Source organism: Melanerpes formicivorus, unplaced genomic scaffold (genome assembly GCF_026170545.1).
Source record: "Melanerpes formicivorus ecotype bairdi unplaced genomic scaffold, bMelFor1.0.p_v2 SCAF_47, whole genome shotgun sequence".
Taxonomy (NCBI): Eukaryota; Metazoa; Chordata; class Aves; order Piciformes; family Picidae; genus Melanerpes; species Melanerpes formicivorus.
Genome location: NW_027142399.1, coordinates 2922330 through 2940520, shown reverse-complemented (window position 1 = coordinate 2940520; position 18191 = coordinate 2922330). Strand labels below are relative to the sequence as shown.

Below are 18191 nucleotides of genomic sequence, written 5' to 3'. Positions count from 1 at the left end.
TCCCCACTCTCACTAAAGAATTTCTTCCTAATCTCCAATCTAAATTTCCCCTCCTCACACTTCCACCTATTGCTTCTCATCCTGTCACTCCAAGCCCTTGTCAGAAGTCCCTCCCCAGCTCTCCTCTAGCCCCCTTTAGGTACTGGAAGGCTGCTCTAAGGTCTGGAGCCTTCTCCAGACTGAACAGCCCCAGCTCTCTCAGCCTGTCCCCACAGAGGACGTTCTCCAGCCCTTTGATCATCTTCATGGCCTGCTCTGGACCTGCTTCAGCACTTCCATGTTCTCTTTATGCTGGTGGCACCTGAACTGGAGGCAGTGCTGTAAGTGGGATCTATCCAGAGCCTCAAATTGCACCAGGGGAGGTTGAGGTTGGAGACTAGGAACAACTTTCTTTTCTGTGGGAGTGGTCAGGCACTGGAACAAGCTGCCAAGGTACCTGCCCTGGAGCTGTGGCCATGGCACTTTGGGACATGGTCTAATGGCCATGGTGGTGTTGAGCTGATGGTTGGCCTGGATGATCCTAGAGAGCTTTTCCAACCAAACCAACTCTGTGCCTCTGTTCTAGCTTAAACCCAGGCAGTAATACATCCTGACCAACACAAGCAGCGCCCAGAGAGGTTCATTTAGCTTGGTGCTGGCTGATATTTGGAACCAGATTTCCTTCAGATGATTTTGAAAGATTCCCTCCCTCTACCACACTCTTCTTCTATTCATTCTCCCTGTGCACTGCTTCCCAAACAATTGAGTTTTGGCTGCCAGGCTCTGAACTTCCATCAAAAGTGGCAATTACAGCTTTCAGCGTGGTAGAATCCATCACAGTCAAGCATTTCCTGATGCCAGGTTTTCATTTTGTGGTCAAGGATTAAGTCCAATCCATTTCCCCTTTGTTTATTTATGAGCCATGCATTAAGCTGACCTCCTTGGTCCTCTCTCTCCTCGTGTTGTGTGATCCTGGAGCCCAGGCTTCAGCAGTCTTGGTTTCTGTAATGCAGATGGACGGAGTGGCAGCAGCAAAGGTGTTGACAAAGCTGATTTAGAACAGGGGAAAATGAAATCCCCTTTCAGGTCAGAGCTCTCAGCCTTCAATTCCCATCTCTTGTTTCATTTTTCCTGGGGCTCTCCAGCTATCTCTGCTTCCCATATTGCAGGCTGGTTCGAGCCCTTTCCACTGCGTTCGGTTTAATTTCATGGGCACAGAGGTTGGGTGGAGAATTGGCTTGGGGGAGGGTAGGAGGAGTTTGCATTCTGGCTTGTTCCATGTCTCTTATGACCATTTCTCTTTCCACCCTGCCTTTTTCCCCGCCTTTCCTCTCTTCTTCCCCCCACCCCTTTTTACCTCCTTCCCTTCTCCTCCTCCTAAGATGCTGAGGGGTCTGGAGCATCGTTGTGAGGGGTAAAGGCTCAGGGGCTGGTGAGCCTGGAGAAGAGCAGCCTGAGAGGGCAGCTGATCAAAGCTCAGCAAGACCTAAAGTGTTGGGGGCAAGGGGATGTTGCTGAGCTCTTCCCAGTGGTGAAGAAGGGGCAATAGGCACAAACTGGAACCCAGGAGGTTCCATCTGAACCGGAGGAGAAAATGCTATGCCGTGAGGTTTCTGGAGCCCTGTTCCACACTGCCCAGAGAGGTTGTGGAGACTCCTTCTCTGGAGAGCTTCCAAACCCACCTGGACATCGTGATTCTGGGCAAGCCTGCTGTAAGTGACCTGGTTTCATGAGTGGGATTGGACTGGCTGATGCCCGGAGGTCCCTTCCAACCCCCACCCTGCTGGGATTCACAGACTCAGTGACTGAGGGCTGTAGAATTGAATCCTGGCAGCTTCTCTGCTTGCTTACATCAGGATGCTTCACTCAGGCTGCTTTGCTGTGCCTCAAAGGAGCAATGTCTCAGCATTAGCTTTCTGCACTGTGGCTCACCTGTAGTGAAGTCCTGAAGCCTGCAATAAACCCAAATCTCATTTGTCTACAAAACATCATGTTCATTTTTGTGACTGCTCCTGACTCCTGGCCTCGCAGCACTGCATCACAATTCTGGTTTGATTGCTCTCTGCTGTCTCTGCCATTCCTCTCTTTCTGGAGCAGCATCTGCTGGCAGCAGCCAGCTGAAGAGTGCTTATTGAAGTCAAACACGGTTGCTAGGAGCGGGGACGATGAGCTGAGTGGCTCTGCAGTTCCCTGCACGTCGCATTTGCAAACAAGCCAAAGCTTGGGCCTCAATTCCTTCCCAGTGCCCTGGTGAGGACTCTGTTAGCTTGGCCTTTTGTGGGAATTGTTTGAATAGAGTAGAATAGACCAGACCAGGTTGGAAGAGACCTTCAAGATCATCGCATCCAACCTATCATCCAACACCACCTAATCAACTAAACCATGGCACCAAGCACCCCATCAAGTCTCCTCCTGAACACCTCCAGTGATGGTGACTCCACCACCTCCCTGGGCAGCCCCTTCCAATGGGCAATCACTCTCTCTGTGTAAAACTTTCTCCTAACCTCCAGCCTAAGCCTCCCCTGGCACAGCCTGAGGCTGTGTCCTCTTGTTCTGGTGCTGGTTGCCTGGGAGAAGAGAGGAGGCTCAGAGGAGACCTTCTTGCTCTCTACAACTCCCTGAAGGGAGGTTGTAGCCATGTAGGGGGTTGGTCTCTTCTCCCAGGCAATCAGCACCAGAACAAGAGGACACAGTCTCAAGCTGTGCCAGGGGAGGCTTAGGCTGGAGGTGAGGAGAAAGTTCTTCCCAGAGAGAGTTGCTAGCCATTGGAATGTGCTGCCCAGGGAGGTGGTGGAGTCACCATCCCTGGAGGTGTTCAAGAGGGGATTGGATGTGGCACTTGGTGCCATGGTTTAGTAGCCATGAGGTGTTGGGTGACAGGTTGGACTTGATGATCTCTGAGGTCTTTTCCAGCCTCATTGACTGTATGATTAACTTGTATCATCAGTGTGAAGTCCTACCATCATCATCAGAGAACAGCTTAGGTTGGAAGGGTCCTTAGAGATCATCTACTCCAACCTTCCCCCCATGAGCTGGGACACCTCTCAACCAGACTTGGCTGCTCAGGACCTGTAGAGATCCCTTCCACCCTCCACCATGGTGGGATCCTGTGCTTCTTTCTTGTGGCAACCCTTCATCTGCATGGCTGTGGGGCTTCATCAGACCGTTGGGGTGTGCAGGTAGTACTTTAGGCTCAGGGGCACAGGGGCACCCTGTCAGGAGAGCTGCCCTGCAGTTTTCTCTCAAATGTCCCTTTCTCAAAGCTCACCAGGCTCTGCATGCCCTTCAATGAGAAGTGACACCATCATATTAATAAAAGTCCTGGCTGCACAGAGGCCATTAAGCAATCTCTCCTCAGATGAATGAATCCTTCTTCATTGTAAATTGAGGATCAAATGTACTGGAACAAATGTTTACAGGACACTTCACAAAAGGCACAGCCCTCCTTCACACCCAGCCTTTAAACTTCTCTGCTAGGTCAACCTGATGGATGTCAAGGCAGAGCCTGTACAGTTCACGTGGGGCAGCTGCATCAAGGAATCATTGAGTGCCCCTTTCCACCTTCTCCAATCCAATTGTCTGACCTCCTCATTTATGATCTTTCCATAGCTGCTTAATACTCATCAATCTTTAAAGGGTGAGGGACAATATTCAAAGGGTAGAGGATGGGGCCCAGACTCTTTTCAGTGATACCCAGCAACAGGACAAAGGGTAACAGACACAAACTGGAACCCAGGAGGTTCCATGAGGAGAGACATCTTGGCTTTGAAGGTGCCTGGGAGCAGGCTGCCCAGGAAGGCTGTGGAGTCTCCTTCTCTGGAGAGATTCCAGACCCAGGTGGCCATTGTGTCACAGTATCACCAAGGTTGGAAGAGACCTCAAAGATCATGCACACATCTGCTGCTGAACAAACCTGCTCTTTCCTTCAGCAGCACACAAAAGCTTTAGGAGATGCTTGGCATTTCTCAGAATCACAGAATCAATAAGGCTGGAAGAGACCTCAAAGATCATCAAGTCCAACCTGTCACCACAGACCTCATGACTAAACCATGTCACCAAGTGCCACATCCAATCCCCTCTTGAACACCTCCAGGGATGGGGACTCCACCACCTCCCTGGGCAGCACATTCCAATGCCCAACAACTCTCTCAGTGAAGAACTTTCTCCTCACCTTGAGCCTAAACTTCCCCTGGCACAGCTTGAGACTGTGTCCTCTTGTTCTGGTGCTGGTTGCTTGTGATCCTGGGCAGGCTGCTGTGGGTGTCCCTGCTTTAGCAGGGGGGTTGGACTAGATGGTCCCCAGAGCTGATTTCCAACCCTCACCGTGCTGAGACTCTAGGATTATACCTCTGTGTAGTATTCCAAGCTGTTCTTGGGGTGAGGCCAGGCACAATCTCTGTGTCTGACTTCTAGGAAGGCTTCATCCCCCAGCTGTGTGACTCTTTTGCATGTGCCCAGAGGACATTTTCTTTGGGGGTGCTCCCAGTGAGTGCAGCCACTGTGGCTCTCTCCCAGTCATTGTTGGTTTCCCACCTGGGGGGGTTCCAAACACAACAGGGCTGTGCCTTTGATACTCAGTTGGTGCAGAAAGCCCAGAAGAAGATGAGGGTGTGAGGAAATAATGCTTCCAAGTGTTGTTGCAGGTGGACAGCAGTCCTGTGTGTCTTCCCATTGCAGCTTTCTGAGGGACCCTGAGCTTCTGACTCATCTCTGTGTCCTCCTTCAGAGCACAGAGATTCTGTGAAATAGCAACAGGAGTGTCTCCAGTAGCTGCTCTTCCTCCTCTTTCCCTCCCTTTCTGGCCCTACCCCTGCCTCAATTTCAGTGCTGCTCACTCACAAGGTGATTTTCCTTCACCCAGCTCAAGGGCAGGGAGGAAGAACCTTCTGGACTGAATATATAAGGGACTAATATTATCTGCAGCATCTTCTGCCTGCCTTGGTCACTTGTCTCAGGTGGCAGGGAATTAAATAGTTGCTATTAAAGATTAATGAAGGTTCACAGATGGTTATCAAGTGGTGAGAATTAGAAAATGCTCAGTGTCATGTCCAATATTTTGGTGGTACTCTGATGAAGTATTTGATTCCCAGCAGCAGGAGAATCTTCCAGGAAGTCTGGCCAGTGCTGAAAGGCTGGGGGGGTGTCAATATGCATCCTTACACACAGAGCTGGTTTTCACTGCCACTAGAAGTCCAGAAGGCCTTCAGCTCAGGGAATTAATGGGGCTGTGCTTCAGGGTCTCAGAGGGAAGGGGTTTGGAAGGCTGTATTGTGGAGCTTTGTAGACAGAGCTTTCAGTTGGAAGAGACCTGCAAGATCATCCAGTCCAACCTTTCTCCCAAACTCTCCCAAGGCTGGTCCTAAACCATGTGCCTCATCTCTGCCTCTTTGAAACACCTCCAGGGATGGGGATTCAGCCACCTCCCTGGGCAGCCTGCTCCAAGTGGTTGAGAGCCCTTTCAGTGAAGAAGTTTCCTCTCCAACCTAAACCTCCCCTCTGGCAACCTGAGGCCATTTCCTCTTAGGCTATCACTTAGTCCTTGGGAGAAGAGACCAACCCCCACCTCACTCCAACCTCCTTTCAGGGAGTCCTAGAGAGCTATGAGGTTTCCCTTCAGCCTTCTTTTCCTTCAAACTGAAACCTCCAGGTCCCTCAGCTGCTCACCAGCCCTGTTCTCTAGACCTTTCACCAGAAGTGACCAACCCCCACCTCACTCCAGCCTCCTTTCAGGGAGTCCTAGAGAGCTATGAGGTCTCCCCTCAGCCTTCTCTTCCTTCAGACTGGAAGCCCCAGGTCCCTCAGCTGCTCACCAGCCCTGTTCTCTAGACCTTTCACCAGCTTTTTGTCCCCTGGACCTGCTCCTGCATCTCCATGTCCTTCTTGAAGTCAGGGCCCCAGAGCTCAGGATTTGAGATGTTTTCTCTCTGGTTTTGAGTCCCTCGAGGTGCTTTTAGCTGCACCCAGCAAGTTTCAGCTTTTACTGTCAGTGAAAGTAAGTGGCACCTTCTCCTGGGGTGGAGCTGAGGCCACATCCAGCTCTGGAGCTGCAGAGGGGGAGGAATGGGAGAGCCACCCCCCTGAGGTTTGCAAGACTCAAGTTCCTTTGAACACACAGGTCACAAAGGTGGGAGTCCCACCTCTGAGCTGCCCTCACACCTCTCCCTTCCCAACCATGCTGTTGCCATGCACATCTTGTGCAGCTCTCTCCAGCCTTCCTCCCGTGGGGGGTTTCTGGTCTCGTTAGGGAGGGCTGGCTCTCAGTTTGTGGTGGGAAGGGCACATGGAAGCATTTAGCAGCAGTAGCCTGGGGGATGATGACTTCTGGGTTTGAGGCCCATGTTCCCTGGCCTGTTTTCTCTACTGCCAAGTGATCCCAGAGCTCAGTTATGGCATTCTGGGGGCTGTGATTCTGGAACCCTGCCGTGCTGTTACTGTGAGTGTTAATTACTTCATCTTAACCTTCTTGTAGAGTATAAAAGAGAGTTAAATGCTTTGGCCCAACCACTGATGTCCTGGTGGCAAACAGCACAGAGAGGTTTCAGAAGGTCTGAGCTTGGTTTTCTTAGATGGCTTTCACCCCACTGGGTTTGGTCACAGGGGCCATAAATCAGCACAGTTAGGATGTGCTGAAGCCAGTCCTGTCCTCCAGCCCCTGTGAGCACACTGTTCCTTACCAGGGTTGTTACCCAAAAGAAGTCAATGAGTCAGAGTGTGCCCAGGTGGCCAAGGAGGCCACCAGCACCCTGGCCTGGATCAGCAGCAGTGTGACCAGCAGGAGCAGGGACGTGATTTTTCCCCTGTCCTGGGGACTGGTGAGGCTGCACCTCAGCTACTGCGTTTGTTTTGGGCACCAGACTCCAGGGGGGACATGGAGGGGCTGGAACATGTCCTGAGGAGGGCAATGAAGCTGGGGAAGGGTCTGGAGGACAGGGCTGGTGAGGAGCAGCTGGTGGAGCTAGGGATGTTTAGGCTGGAGAAGAGGATGCTGAGGGGAAGACCTTTTGATTCTCTCCAACTCCCTGAAAGGAGGCTGGAGTGAGGTGGGGGTTGGCCTCTTCTCCTGAGGAACAAGTGATAGGATGTGGCACTTGGTGCCATGGTCTAGTCATGAGGTCTGTGGTGACAGGTTGGACTTGATGATCTTTGAGGTCTCTTCCAACCTTGGTGCTACTGTGATGAGAGGAAATAGTCTCAGGTTGCACCAGCAGAGGTTTAGGTTGAACATGAGGAACAGTTTCTTCCTGGAAAGGGTTGTCACTTGATGGTACTCAGAGTCTCTTGCAGCCAAACCCATTCCACAATTCTATGGAACCAAACTCTGCCTGAGTCTCTATTTAAGGCAATCAGCAGCCTTGTACCAGCCCCTTGGTGCTGCAGATCTGTTCTGGAACCCCCCTAAAGACACGTTTGTGTCCTTCAGGTATGACATCTAACAACTCCAGGGCTGCCACAGCAGAGCTGTCATGAGGATAGGCTGAGAAACTTTTAAGATTACCTTTTAAATCTTGATTGTGAAGCCTCTGATCCAGCAGGCTCAGCATATACTTCATAGGCTAGCTGAAAGCTGGCTCCTTACCCAAAGAAAAGGTTACCTCGATAAAAGGAGACTGATTTGAGCTTATCTCTGCAGAGCTGGGGGGGTTGAAGGGGCTCACCCTTCAGCTAGGATTAGTAAGGACTGGGAAAGCTGCTGGCTCAGGCCTTGGGGTGTGATTTCAAGCTAAGATAGGGAAAGTGCTCTCTTCATTTTGGGGAAGACATGCAGTGACAGGGGAGGACTCAGATGTGTCAGTGTGCTGCTAGGGCTGATGTTGTTTGCGTGGCTGATGGAACAATTTCCTGGAACTGGACTGAAAATGACTGCTCTGCAGTTGTCTGTGTTGTAGGACTTGCAAATTGTGCTGTGATTAAACACAATTAGCCATTGATTGGTGGGGAAGTGCAGATTTCTCTCCACCAGAGCTATACAAGCAGGACAAGAGTGTAATGAGGATGGAAGAGAGGCTTGGAAGTTTGTAAGGTTTCTGGGTGTGTGACAGCACTGGGAGCATCATCACAGGCTGTGCCTAAGCTTAGCTGGGTATCATCATTGCCTGCCAGAGGGACCTGGACAGGCTGGAGAGGTGGGCACAGGCCAACCTCAGGAGGTTCAACAAGACCAAGTGCAGGGTCCTGCAGCTGGGTGGAGGCAACCCGAGGCACAAATCCAGGCTGGGCAGTGACTGGCTGGAAAGCAGCCCTGAGGAGAGAGACTTGGGGTGCTGGGGGAGGAGAAGCTCACCAGGAGCTCTCAGTGTGCACTTGCAGCCCACAAAGCCAATCAGATCCTGGGCTGCATTAGGAGAAGTGTGGCCAGCAGGGCAAGGGAGGTGATTCTCCCCCTCTGCTCAGCTCTGGGGAGACCCCACCTGGAGTACTGCCTCCAGTTCTGGAGCCCCTATGACAAGAGGGATCTGGAGGTGCTGGAAGGTGTCCAGAGAAGGGCCACAAGGATGAGCAGAGGGCTGGAGCACCTCTGCTGTGAGGACAGACTGAAGGAGTTGGGGCTGCTCAGTCTGGAGAAGAGAAGGCTCTGAGGTGACCTCATTGTGGCCTTCCAGTATCTGAAGGGGGCTACAAGAAGGCTGGGGAAGGACTTCCCAAGATCTCAGGGAGTGCTAGGACTAGGGGGAATGGAATGAAGCTGGAGGTGGGGAGATTGAGGCTGGAGGTGAGGAGGAAGTTCTTCCCCATGAGAGTGGTGAAGCCCTGGAATGGGTTGTCCAGGGAGGTGGTTGGGGCCCCAGCCCTGGAGGTGTTTAAGCCCAGGCTGGCTGAGGCTGTGGCCAGGCTGATCTAGTGTGGGGTGTCCCTGCCCATGGCAGGGGGGTTGGAACTAGCTGATCCTTGTGGTCCCTTCCAACCCTGACTGCTACTATGACACTATCACTGAGCATCAAACCTCTCTGTCCTCCTTTGCAGAATGATGAAGTCCTCTCTTCATGCAGAAGAAGATGACTTTGTGCCAGAGCTTCAGAGGAGCATCCACCCCCGAGAGAGGCCAGACTGGGAGGAGACTCTCAGCGCCATGGTAAAACACCTTGTTGTATTTTCTAGCCCTGTTCTGATGCACAATCTCCTCTTGCATCCCACTTACTGATTTATCTCCTCTGAATTCCAGGTTCTTAAATGGCTTCCACAGTGCAAGCCCCAAATACTTCTCTCTCTCTTTCTCTCTCTCTCCTTGACAAACTGCCAGAGGAAGGGAAGGAGCATGCATAATGCTTCTGCCCTATTAATATGTGCCCCAAAGCAGGTCTAGTAAGCAATTAAAAGGTCCACGATGTCACAACGATTTTCAGTCTGCATTAACCTCTTTTTTCAGGCAGGCTTTGGAGCAGGAAGGGAGCTCCTTGTACAAAGAGGCTCTTTGGAGCGTGCAGCGTTGAGGAGGAAGAAGAAGGAGGAGGTTGTAGCAAAATGCTGGCAAAGTCTGGAGAAACAAAACCTCAACCCAAGAGCTAATGAACCATCAGGGAGAGCACAGCTGCAGAGAAGCAGCTGCAAAGGTGCTGCTCTCCAGCTTGCTCCAAGCAGGCAGTGAGCCACAGGCAGCTCTGCTACCTGGGTGTGTTTCCTTTCCCTTTCAATGAGGCAGTGAAGTACCTGCAGCTCCACTTCCCCAGCTCCCCCTAGCATTTGCTGAGTTTGGAAGGTCAGCTGTTGTTTGATTAGCAGCCAGCTAAGGCAGTCTGATTAGTTTGATGAAGTTATCTTAGCTTACAGAAGCCTGACCTGCCTTGTTTCAGTGTAGGAGTGTCTGGAAGTTGTATCTTGCTTGTTGGTTCCTAAATTGCCCCATTAGCATACTGAGCTGAAGAGGGAATTGCCTTCTGCCACACACCTTGGATAGCAGGAAGGTCTGACTATGCCAGGGCAGCAGTGGCAGGCACAGAATCCCAGAACCAGAGATCTCTGGAGATCATCCAGTCCAACCCCCCTGCTAAAGCAGGGCAGCCACAGCAGCTTGCCCAGGATCACAATGGCCAGGTGACTTTGGAATCTGTCCAGACAAAGAGACTCCACAACCCCTCTGGGCAACCTGCTCCAGGCCTCCAGCACCCTCAAACCCAAGAATTTTCTCCTCCTGTTCAGATGGAGGTTCCAGTTTGTGCCCATTGCCCCTTGTCCTGTCACTGGGCACCACTGGAGATAGCCCAGCCCCATCCTCTTGCTGAGCATTGATCAGGTCCCCTCTCAGCCTTCTCTTCTCCAGTCTAAACAGCCCCAGGCTGAGATGTCCTGCTGTGCTGTGACACCAGCGACCAATTTTCCTTCTCACTGGGTTCACACAGAATCACCAAGGTTGGAAGAGACCTCAAAGCTCATCAAGTCCAACCTGTCACCACAGATCTCGATGGACTCGATGATCTTTGAGGTCTCTTCCAACCTTAGTGATACTGTGATCTCATGACTAAACCATGGCACCAAGTGCCACATCCAATCCCCTCCTGAACACCTCCAGGGATGGGGACTCCACCACCTCCCTGGGCAGCACATTCCAATGGCTAACAACTCTCTCTGGGAAGAACTTTCTCCTCACCTCCAGCCTAAACTTCCCCTGGCACAGCTTGAGACTGTGTTGAGGTTGTGTGGCAGCTCCTCAGCTTGGCACTCCAGCAGCAGGGGACATGTGGCTTTGCCAGCAGTGCTGTGGGAGCCTGAGAGCTGGATGCTGCAGGACAGTCAGATCCATCTGATCCAGGAAGGGTATTCATCCCAGGGGATTCTTTGTAATGTAAAGCTGCTGCTTGGGGCATGTGGAATAGCTTTTGGGTTAGCTGTTCATTACAGAAGGGTCAGGAAATGTGCAGGGTGCAAACTCCCTGCAAGCCAGGCATTTGTTTTAAACAGAGAGGAGCACCAGGAGTTACTCTCTCACCATCATCTGTAACCCCCCTGTAGAATACAGTGACAAGATTTTGTTCCAGACTTGTTCCAGCCCCCCAAGAGCCCAACCCACAGCCTCATCTTCCCCAGCACTTTTATCTGCTGGCACCTTCTGGGCTTGTCACTGTGCTCCACTCCTGCTTATCCACTCCTGCTTGGGGCTTTTTGCATTCCTCACTGTGTTTTATCTCCTGTGTAGGTATTTTTTGCCTTCTCTCCACCTTGGTGGGGAGCAGCTCACGCTGGAGCTGCCTGTTCTCATCAGTGTCACCCACTCATGGGTGCATGCTCCCAGCCTTGGTGCCTCTGAAAACCCCAGAGGCAGGAGCTGGGTGCAGATCACTCTTTGACACTGTGCTGTCTGTAACCTCAAGGTGTGTCTCAGGAATGTGGCTCTGTAATTCCATGTCTCTACCTGTAACAGAAGTTAGCTGGCATCCCCTGTTTGTTCCTGGTTTGTTCTGTTGTTGACTTGGCAGTGAAGGAAAGATTCACTCCTGCTGCTGTGATGCTCATCAAGGCAGCTGCACCCATGGACATTGTTCAGCTCTTATGCCCTTGGAATAGACTCATGGAATAGACTCATGGAATAGACTCATGGAATGGTTTGGGCTGGAAGGGACCTTCAAGATCATCTGGTCCCAACCCCCCTGCCATGGGCAAGGACACCTCCCACCAGCCCAGGCTGCTCAAGGCCTCCTCCAGCCTGGCCTTGACCACCTCCATAGAGGGAGCATCCACATCCTCCCCAGGCAGCCTGTTCCAGTGTTTAAGAATCCCTTCAGTGAGGAAGTCTCTTTCAATACCCAAACTAAACCTCCCCTGCTGCAACTTCAGCATCACAGTGTCACCATAGGACAAGAGGGAATGGGTTGAAGCTTGAAGAGAGCAGATTTAGACTGGAGACTAGGAAGAAATTCTTGACAGTGAGGGTGGGGAGACACTGGAACAGGTTGCCCAGGGAAGCTGTGGTTGTCCTCTTCCTGGAGGTGTTCCAGGGCAGCTTGGATAAGGCTTTGAGCAACCTGGGCTGGTGAGAGGTGTTGGCAGTGGGGTTCCAACAGAGGGGGGTTGGAAGTGGTCCCTTCCAATCCAAACCATTCCATGCTTCTGTGATTTTTATCTTGCAACCTCCCCATCTGCATCATGTTCCTCACGCTGTGCTATTAATTCCCTTTGTGGAGCACATCCTCTTGCACAGCTCTCTTGCCAGCACTGTAAAACTGAACAGCCCAGGTGGCTGCAAAGAGGAGGTTTAGAGGATGAGAAGCAAGCACATTCCCAGCTGAGCTTTGCTGCTTGCTGATTTGGTGTGAGGAAGCAGAGGGCTACCTGCAAAGCTACTGAACCAGGAGTTACAGTGGCTTGGATTTGTGCTCACAGCATTGCTTTGACCTCCTGATCCTCTGCCTGTGTTGTGGATGGGTGGAGAAACCTCTCTTGCTTGTGTTTACTGTGCTGAGTGAATCAAATTCCCACTTTCAACCCCTCTGCCTTAATATCCACTCAGAAGGTGATGTTTGCAGGATGTAAATATTTAAGGGGCAGTGCACAGCACTGTCACTTTGGAGTCCCTGTTTAACCACTTCAGCTGCCCTGCTCTGCTTTCTTGCCTCAGCATTTTTAGCCTGATGGGTTTTTTTTCCTTACTCTTCTCCTTCATCTTGTATTTTCAGCAGCCTTCTGCTTAGCCTTTTCCCAGAGCAGGCTCCTCACATGGGATGGGAGTTTCTCATAGTGGCACAGCATGTTTGTGGCTGGGGGATTGGTCAAGAGCTGGCTAACAATGAGCCAGTGTGTGTGCCCAGGTGGGCAAGGAGGCCACCAGCATCCTGGCCTGGATCACCAGTGGTGTGCCCAGCAGAACCAGAGCAGTGGTTGTCCCCCTGTACTGGATACTGATGAGGCTGCCCCTCAAATCCTAGGTTCAGCTTTGGGCCCCTCACTCCAAGAAGGACCTTGAGGGGCTGCAGCAGATCCAGAGAAGGGTAATAAAGCTGGGGAAGGGTCTGGAGAACAGGGCTGGGGAGGAGCAGCTGAGGGACCTGGGGTTGCTTATTCTGGAGCAAAGAAGGCTAGGGGTTAAATCTCTACACTCTCACTACACAACTCCCTGAAAGGAGGTTGGAGCCAGGTGGAGGTTGGTCTCTTCCCCCAAGGAACAAAAGAAAATGGCTTCAGGTTGCAGCAGGGGAGGCTTAGGTTGGACATGAGGAACGATTTCTTTCTGTTAAGGGTTGTGAATGCCTGGCCCAGGCTGCCCAGGGCCTTGTAGATGTGGTGCTGAGGACCATGGCTAAGTGGTGACCTGGTTAATGGTTGGACTAGGTGATCTTAAAGGTCTCTTCTAACCAAAATGATTCCATGACTGCTCTTTGGTTGGTGGTTGTTTAAGCTGCAGACTTGAGGGTTGGTTTGCCTGCTGTTTCAGCCTCTGGGGACTGGAGGCTGCAGGGGCTTGGCCAAGGTGGACACAGCTGGCTTCTTTTCATAGTTTCATAGTTTCATTCAGGGTTGGAAGGGACCACAAGGCTCAGCCAGTTCCAACCCCCCTGCCATGGGCAGGGACACCTCACACTAGATCAGCCTGGCCAGAGCCTCAGCCAGCCTGGGCTTAAACACCTCCAGGGACGGGGCCTCGACCACCTCCCTGGACAACCCATTCCAGGGCTTCACCACTCTCATGGGGAAGAACTTCCTCCTCCCCTCCAGCCTAAATCTCCCCACCTCCAGCTTCATTCCATTCCCCCTAGTCCTATCACTGCCTGAGATCCTGAGCAGTCCCTCCCCAGCCTTCCTGTAGCCCCCTTCAGATACTGGAAGGCCACAATGAGGTCACCTGGGAGCCTTCTCTTCTGCAGACTGAACAGCCCCAACTCCTTCAGTCTGTCCTCATAGGAGAGGTGCTCCAGCGCTCTGCTCATCCTTGTGGCCCTTCTCTGGACATGTTCCAGCACCTCCACATCCCTCTTGTAATAGGGGCTCCAGAACTGGACACAGTACTCCAGGTGGGGTCTCACCAGGGCTGAGTAGAGGGGGAGGATCACCTCCCTTGCCCTGCTGGCCACACTTCTCCTGATGCAGCCCAGGATCTGATTGGCTTTCTGGGCTGCAAGTGCACACTGAGAGCTCATGTTGAGCTTTTTGTCCCCCAGCACCCCCAAGTCTCTCTCCTCAGGGCTGCTTTCCAGCCAGTCACTGCCCAGCCTGGATTTGTGCCTGGGATTGCCTCCACCCAGATGCAGGACCCTGCACTTGCTCCTATTGAACCTCCTGAGGTTGGCTTGTGCCCACCTCTCCAGCCTGTCCAGGTCCCTCTGGATGGCCTCCCTTCCCTCCAGCCTGTCTGCTGCACCACACAGCTTGGTGTCATCAGCAAACTTGCTGAGGGTGCACTCAATGCCACTGTGTCAGACAGCTGGATGCAAAGGCTTTGTCACTTGAAATGAAGTTCACTTTCTGCCAGGTGAGCAAATGCTGAGACTGTGGTGGCACCATGGAGAGCTTGGGAGCCTCTTGACACAGCCCGCAGGCTGGTGAGGATGACTCAGTTCTCTCTCAAACTTTTGCTGTCTGTATCTCTCTGTGCTTTGGGAGAAGGTCATTTCTGCATTCACAGTGAAATGAACAGCTACAAGTTGTCCCTTCCCTCCCCCCCTCCCTCCTTCCCCCCTTTTATCCTCAATCCATTTCCAAGGGCTTATTATTAATTTATGGAAGTGCTTTGTGTCCAGAGCTTTTCCTTCACAAGAAGCAAACCAAAGGTCTTTCTAAATGGGTGGGGGTGGAGTGTCTGTCCTCCTTTGCTGTAAATATAAGGTAGGGCAGAAACTCTATTTTTAATATTTCTGTCATTGCCAGTTTGTTCTGGGCAGCTGGGCAGCTCCAGTCCTTTGTCTGATGCTGCTTTTATCAGCATTTGACTGCTTATTATTTCTTCTTTCACCTTCTCCTTAAAGCTGCTCCTTTCTTGTTTGGGATTTCAAGAGTCACGGATGGCATCAGGCTGGAAGGGACCCTCAAAGGTCCATCTTGTCCAACCCCCCTGCAGGCAGCAGGGACAGCTCCAACTAGATCAGGCTGCCCAGGGCCACATTGAGTCTGATCTTGCATGTCTCCAGGGATGGGACCTCAACCATCACCCTGGGCAACCTGTTCCAGGATTTCATCACACTCCTTGTGTGGAACTTCCTCATCTGCTCTGCTTCAGTTTCAAACCATTGTCCCTCGTGCTGCCATTCCAAGCCCTTGTCAAAAGTCCCTTCCCAGCTCTCCTGTAGCCCCCTTCAGGTATTGGAAGGCTGCTCTAAGGTCCCCCTGGAGCCTTCTCTTCTCCAGGCTGAACAGCCCCAACTCTCAGCCTGTCTCCAGCCCTCTGATCATCTTTGTGGCTTCCAGCAGGTCCTTGCCTCTCTTGAGTTGGGATCCCATAGCTGGACACAGTATTCCAAGAGATAATCAGCAGGAGAAGTGGTTTTATATGGAAGACCTGGTTCAGGAGGAGATTGGATGTGGCACTTGGTACCATGGTCTAGTCATGGGGTCTGTGTTGATAGGTTGGACTCAGTGATCCTCCAGGTCACTTCCAACCTTAGTTATACTCTGATACTGTGATATTGAAGGCTGGTGAGAGGCCTCAAGCACAAGCCCTGTGAGGAGAGGCTGAGGGAGCTGGGGTTGCTTAGCCTGGAGAAGAGGAGGCTCAGGGGAGACCTTCTTGCTCTCTCCAACTCCCTGAAGGGAGGTTGTAGCCAGGAGGGGGTTGATTTCTTCTGCCAGGCAAGCAGCACCAGAACAAGAGGACACAGTCTCAAGCTGTGCCAGGGGAGGTTTAGGCTGGAGGTGAGGAGAAAGTTCTTCCCAGAGAGTTGTTAGCCACTGGAATGTGCTGCCCAGGGAGGTGGTGGAGTCCCCATCCCTGGAGGTGTTCAAGAGGGGCTTGGATGTGGCACTTGGTGCCATGGTTTAGTAGTCATGAGGTGTTGGGTGCCAGGTTGGACTTGATGATCTCTGAGGTCTTTTCCAACCTTATTGATTCTATGATTGTATGATCTGCTGGTTCTGGAAACTTCACAGGAATGAGATCCTGTGCTGCAGGTTGTGAGAGGCAAGCTGGCTGAGACACAGCACTGGATGGATGGACTTCACAGGAGCTAGATGAGGAGCAGCTGCCTGAGCAGCCCTCAAGGACTCCCTATATTTTGTATTCCCCTCCCAGCTTGTGTTCTCTATTTTTGGAGGTTGATCATATTAGACAGACCATTTTCCTCACTGCCTCAACCTCCTATTCCCACCAGGCTGCTGGCCTGCTGGGTAACCTTCACACACACACAAGTTTTTCCCTTCCTCTGCTCCAGTTTGCAGAAAGCAGTTGATGATATTGACTTCTGTAGAACACTTCTGGGTTCCAGGGGGGATGAAAAGCTGCTTTGTGAGCCAAGTCATATTACTGTGCATGGATTTTCTAACTCTTCTCTGAGGCAGCAATGTTGTTTCAACAGGGAAGGAGGAACTTTAACTTGTAAGAGCCTGAAGAATCCTCCATTTCTGCCTGAGGAGAAATAAAGTGGTCAAAAAGAGCCTTTAGGTAGTGTTGGGGGGTGTCAGTTGATGGAAGTCTCCCCAGGAGCCAGCAATGGTTGCTGGCAGCCCAGCAGGCAGCTGAGTGCTGGGCTGCATCCAGAGCAGGCAGAGCAGCAGCACAGGGAGGGGATTCTGCCCCTCTGCTCTGCTGAGACCTCACCTCTAGCACTGCCTCCAGTTCTGCAGAATGCAACATAAGAAAGACCTGGAACTGCTGGAGGGGGTTCAGAGGAGGCCACAAGGATGATCAGAGGGCTGGAGAACCTCCCTTATGGGGACAGGCTGGGAGAGTTGGGGTTGTTCAGCCTGGAGAAAAGGCAGCTGCAGGGAGACCTTAGAGCAGCCTTCCAGTACCTGAAGGAGGCTACAGGAGAGCTGGGGAAGGATTGTTGACAGGACAAGGGGCAATGGATTGAAGCTTGAGGAGGGGAGATTTAGACTGGAGATTAGAAAGTGAGGATGGTGAGGCACTGGAACAGGTTGCCCAAGGAGGTTAAAAAGAGTGATGCTTGAATCTCTGAATGGGAGAAGGTGATGAGTCCTTGATTTTGGCACAGGCCTAAGTGGCAAGAGGGCAGGTAGGTGGCACATGGTACACATCATCCTTTTTGAGTTAGGAGTACTGTGTCCAGTTCTGAAGCCCCTATTCCAAGAGGGATGTGGAGGTGCTGGAAGGTGTCCAGAGAAGGGCCACAAGGATGAGCAGAGGGCTGGAGCACCTCTCCTGTGAGGACAGACTGAAGGAGCTGGGGCTGTTCAGTCTGCAGAAGAGAAGGCTCCCAGGTGACCTCATTGTGGCCTTCCAGGATCTGAAGGGGGCTCCAAGAAGGCTGGGGAGGGACTGCTCAGGATCTCAGGTAGTGATAGGACTAGGGGGAATGGAATGAAGCTGGAGGTGGGGAGATTGAGGCTGGAGGGGAGGAGGAAGTTCTTCCCCATGAGAGTGGTGAAGCCCTGGAATGGGTTGTGCAGGGAGGTGGTTGAGGCCCCAGCCCTGGAGGTGTTTAAGCCCAGGCTGGCTGAGGCTGTGGCCAGGCTGATGTAGTGTGGGGTGTCCCTGCCCATGGCAGGGGGGTTGGAGCTAGCTGATCCTTGTGGTCCCTTCCAACCCTGAATGATACTATGATACTATGATAAAAGTCCAGTCCTGCAAGTGTTTTGGGAGGATGGAAGGGTTGGAGCTTGCCCTGTGAAGTCCTTTGGAATGATCTTAGTCTCAGGTCAGGTCAAAGGCTTCTGAGGTCTGTATTATTTTCAGCACTTGGCACTGGCTGACTCCCTCACCATGGCTTGTGAAGGTAATGAAGACTTTTTAATGAGACCTTAATATATCACTCTCTTAAATCTGGGACATGAGTGAGGAGAAGGCTATTTTTAAATGCAATTTATGAAAGTGTGGAGAGCTTAGTGAATTGGGAAGGTTTAAAGGAAGATTTCACTCTCCTTAGCACAGGGTTTGTTTCTTCGTCTTCTCTGTGCAGCACTTAGCCCAGTGCTGCCCCAGATCTTGATTGTGGTTTCTGGAAGAGTAGATGCAAAAAGAAAAAGGAGGGATTTGGGGGTTTTTATCCCTGTGGCTTACAGCTCTTTATGTTTTGTCTGGGATCTGAACTGATAGCAGAATGTAACAGCTGAGTCGTGAGCCCTTAAGTAACTGTGCAGACAATCTGGTGGTGCTGATCCTGGTTTTAGGAGGGCTG

At 51.9% G+C, this 18191-nt stretch overlaps 1 protein-coding gene across 5 annotated transcripts in view; it reads left to right on the top strand.

The window, feature by feature from the left end:
- Positions 1 to 18191, top strand: part of ARHGAP32 (Rho GTPase activating protein 32) — a 305874-nt gene that overhangs the window by 118050 nt on the left and 169633 nt on the right. For all 5 annotated transcript variants that reach the window (XM_068160012.1, XM_068160008.1, XM_068160017.1 and 2 more), the window contains exon 2: positions 8941 to 9049. In XM_068160012.1, the coding sequence (XP_068016113.1) occupies positions 8942 to 9049 (108 nt within the window). In that variant the 5' untranslated portion in view covers position 8941. The remainder of the gene's footprint in view (positions 1 to 8940; positions 9050 to 18191) is intronic.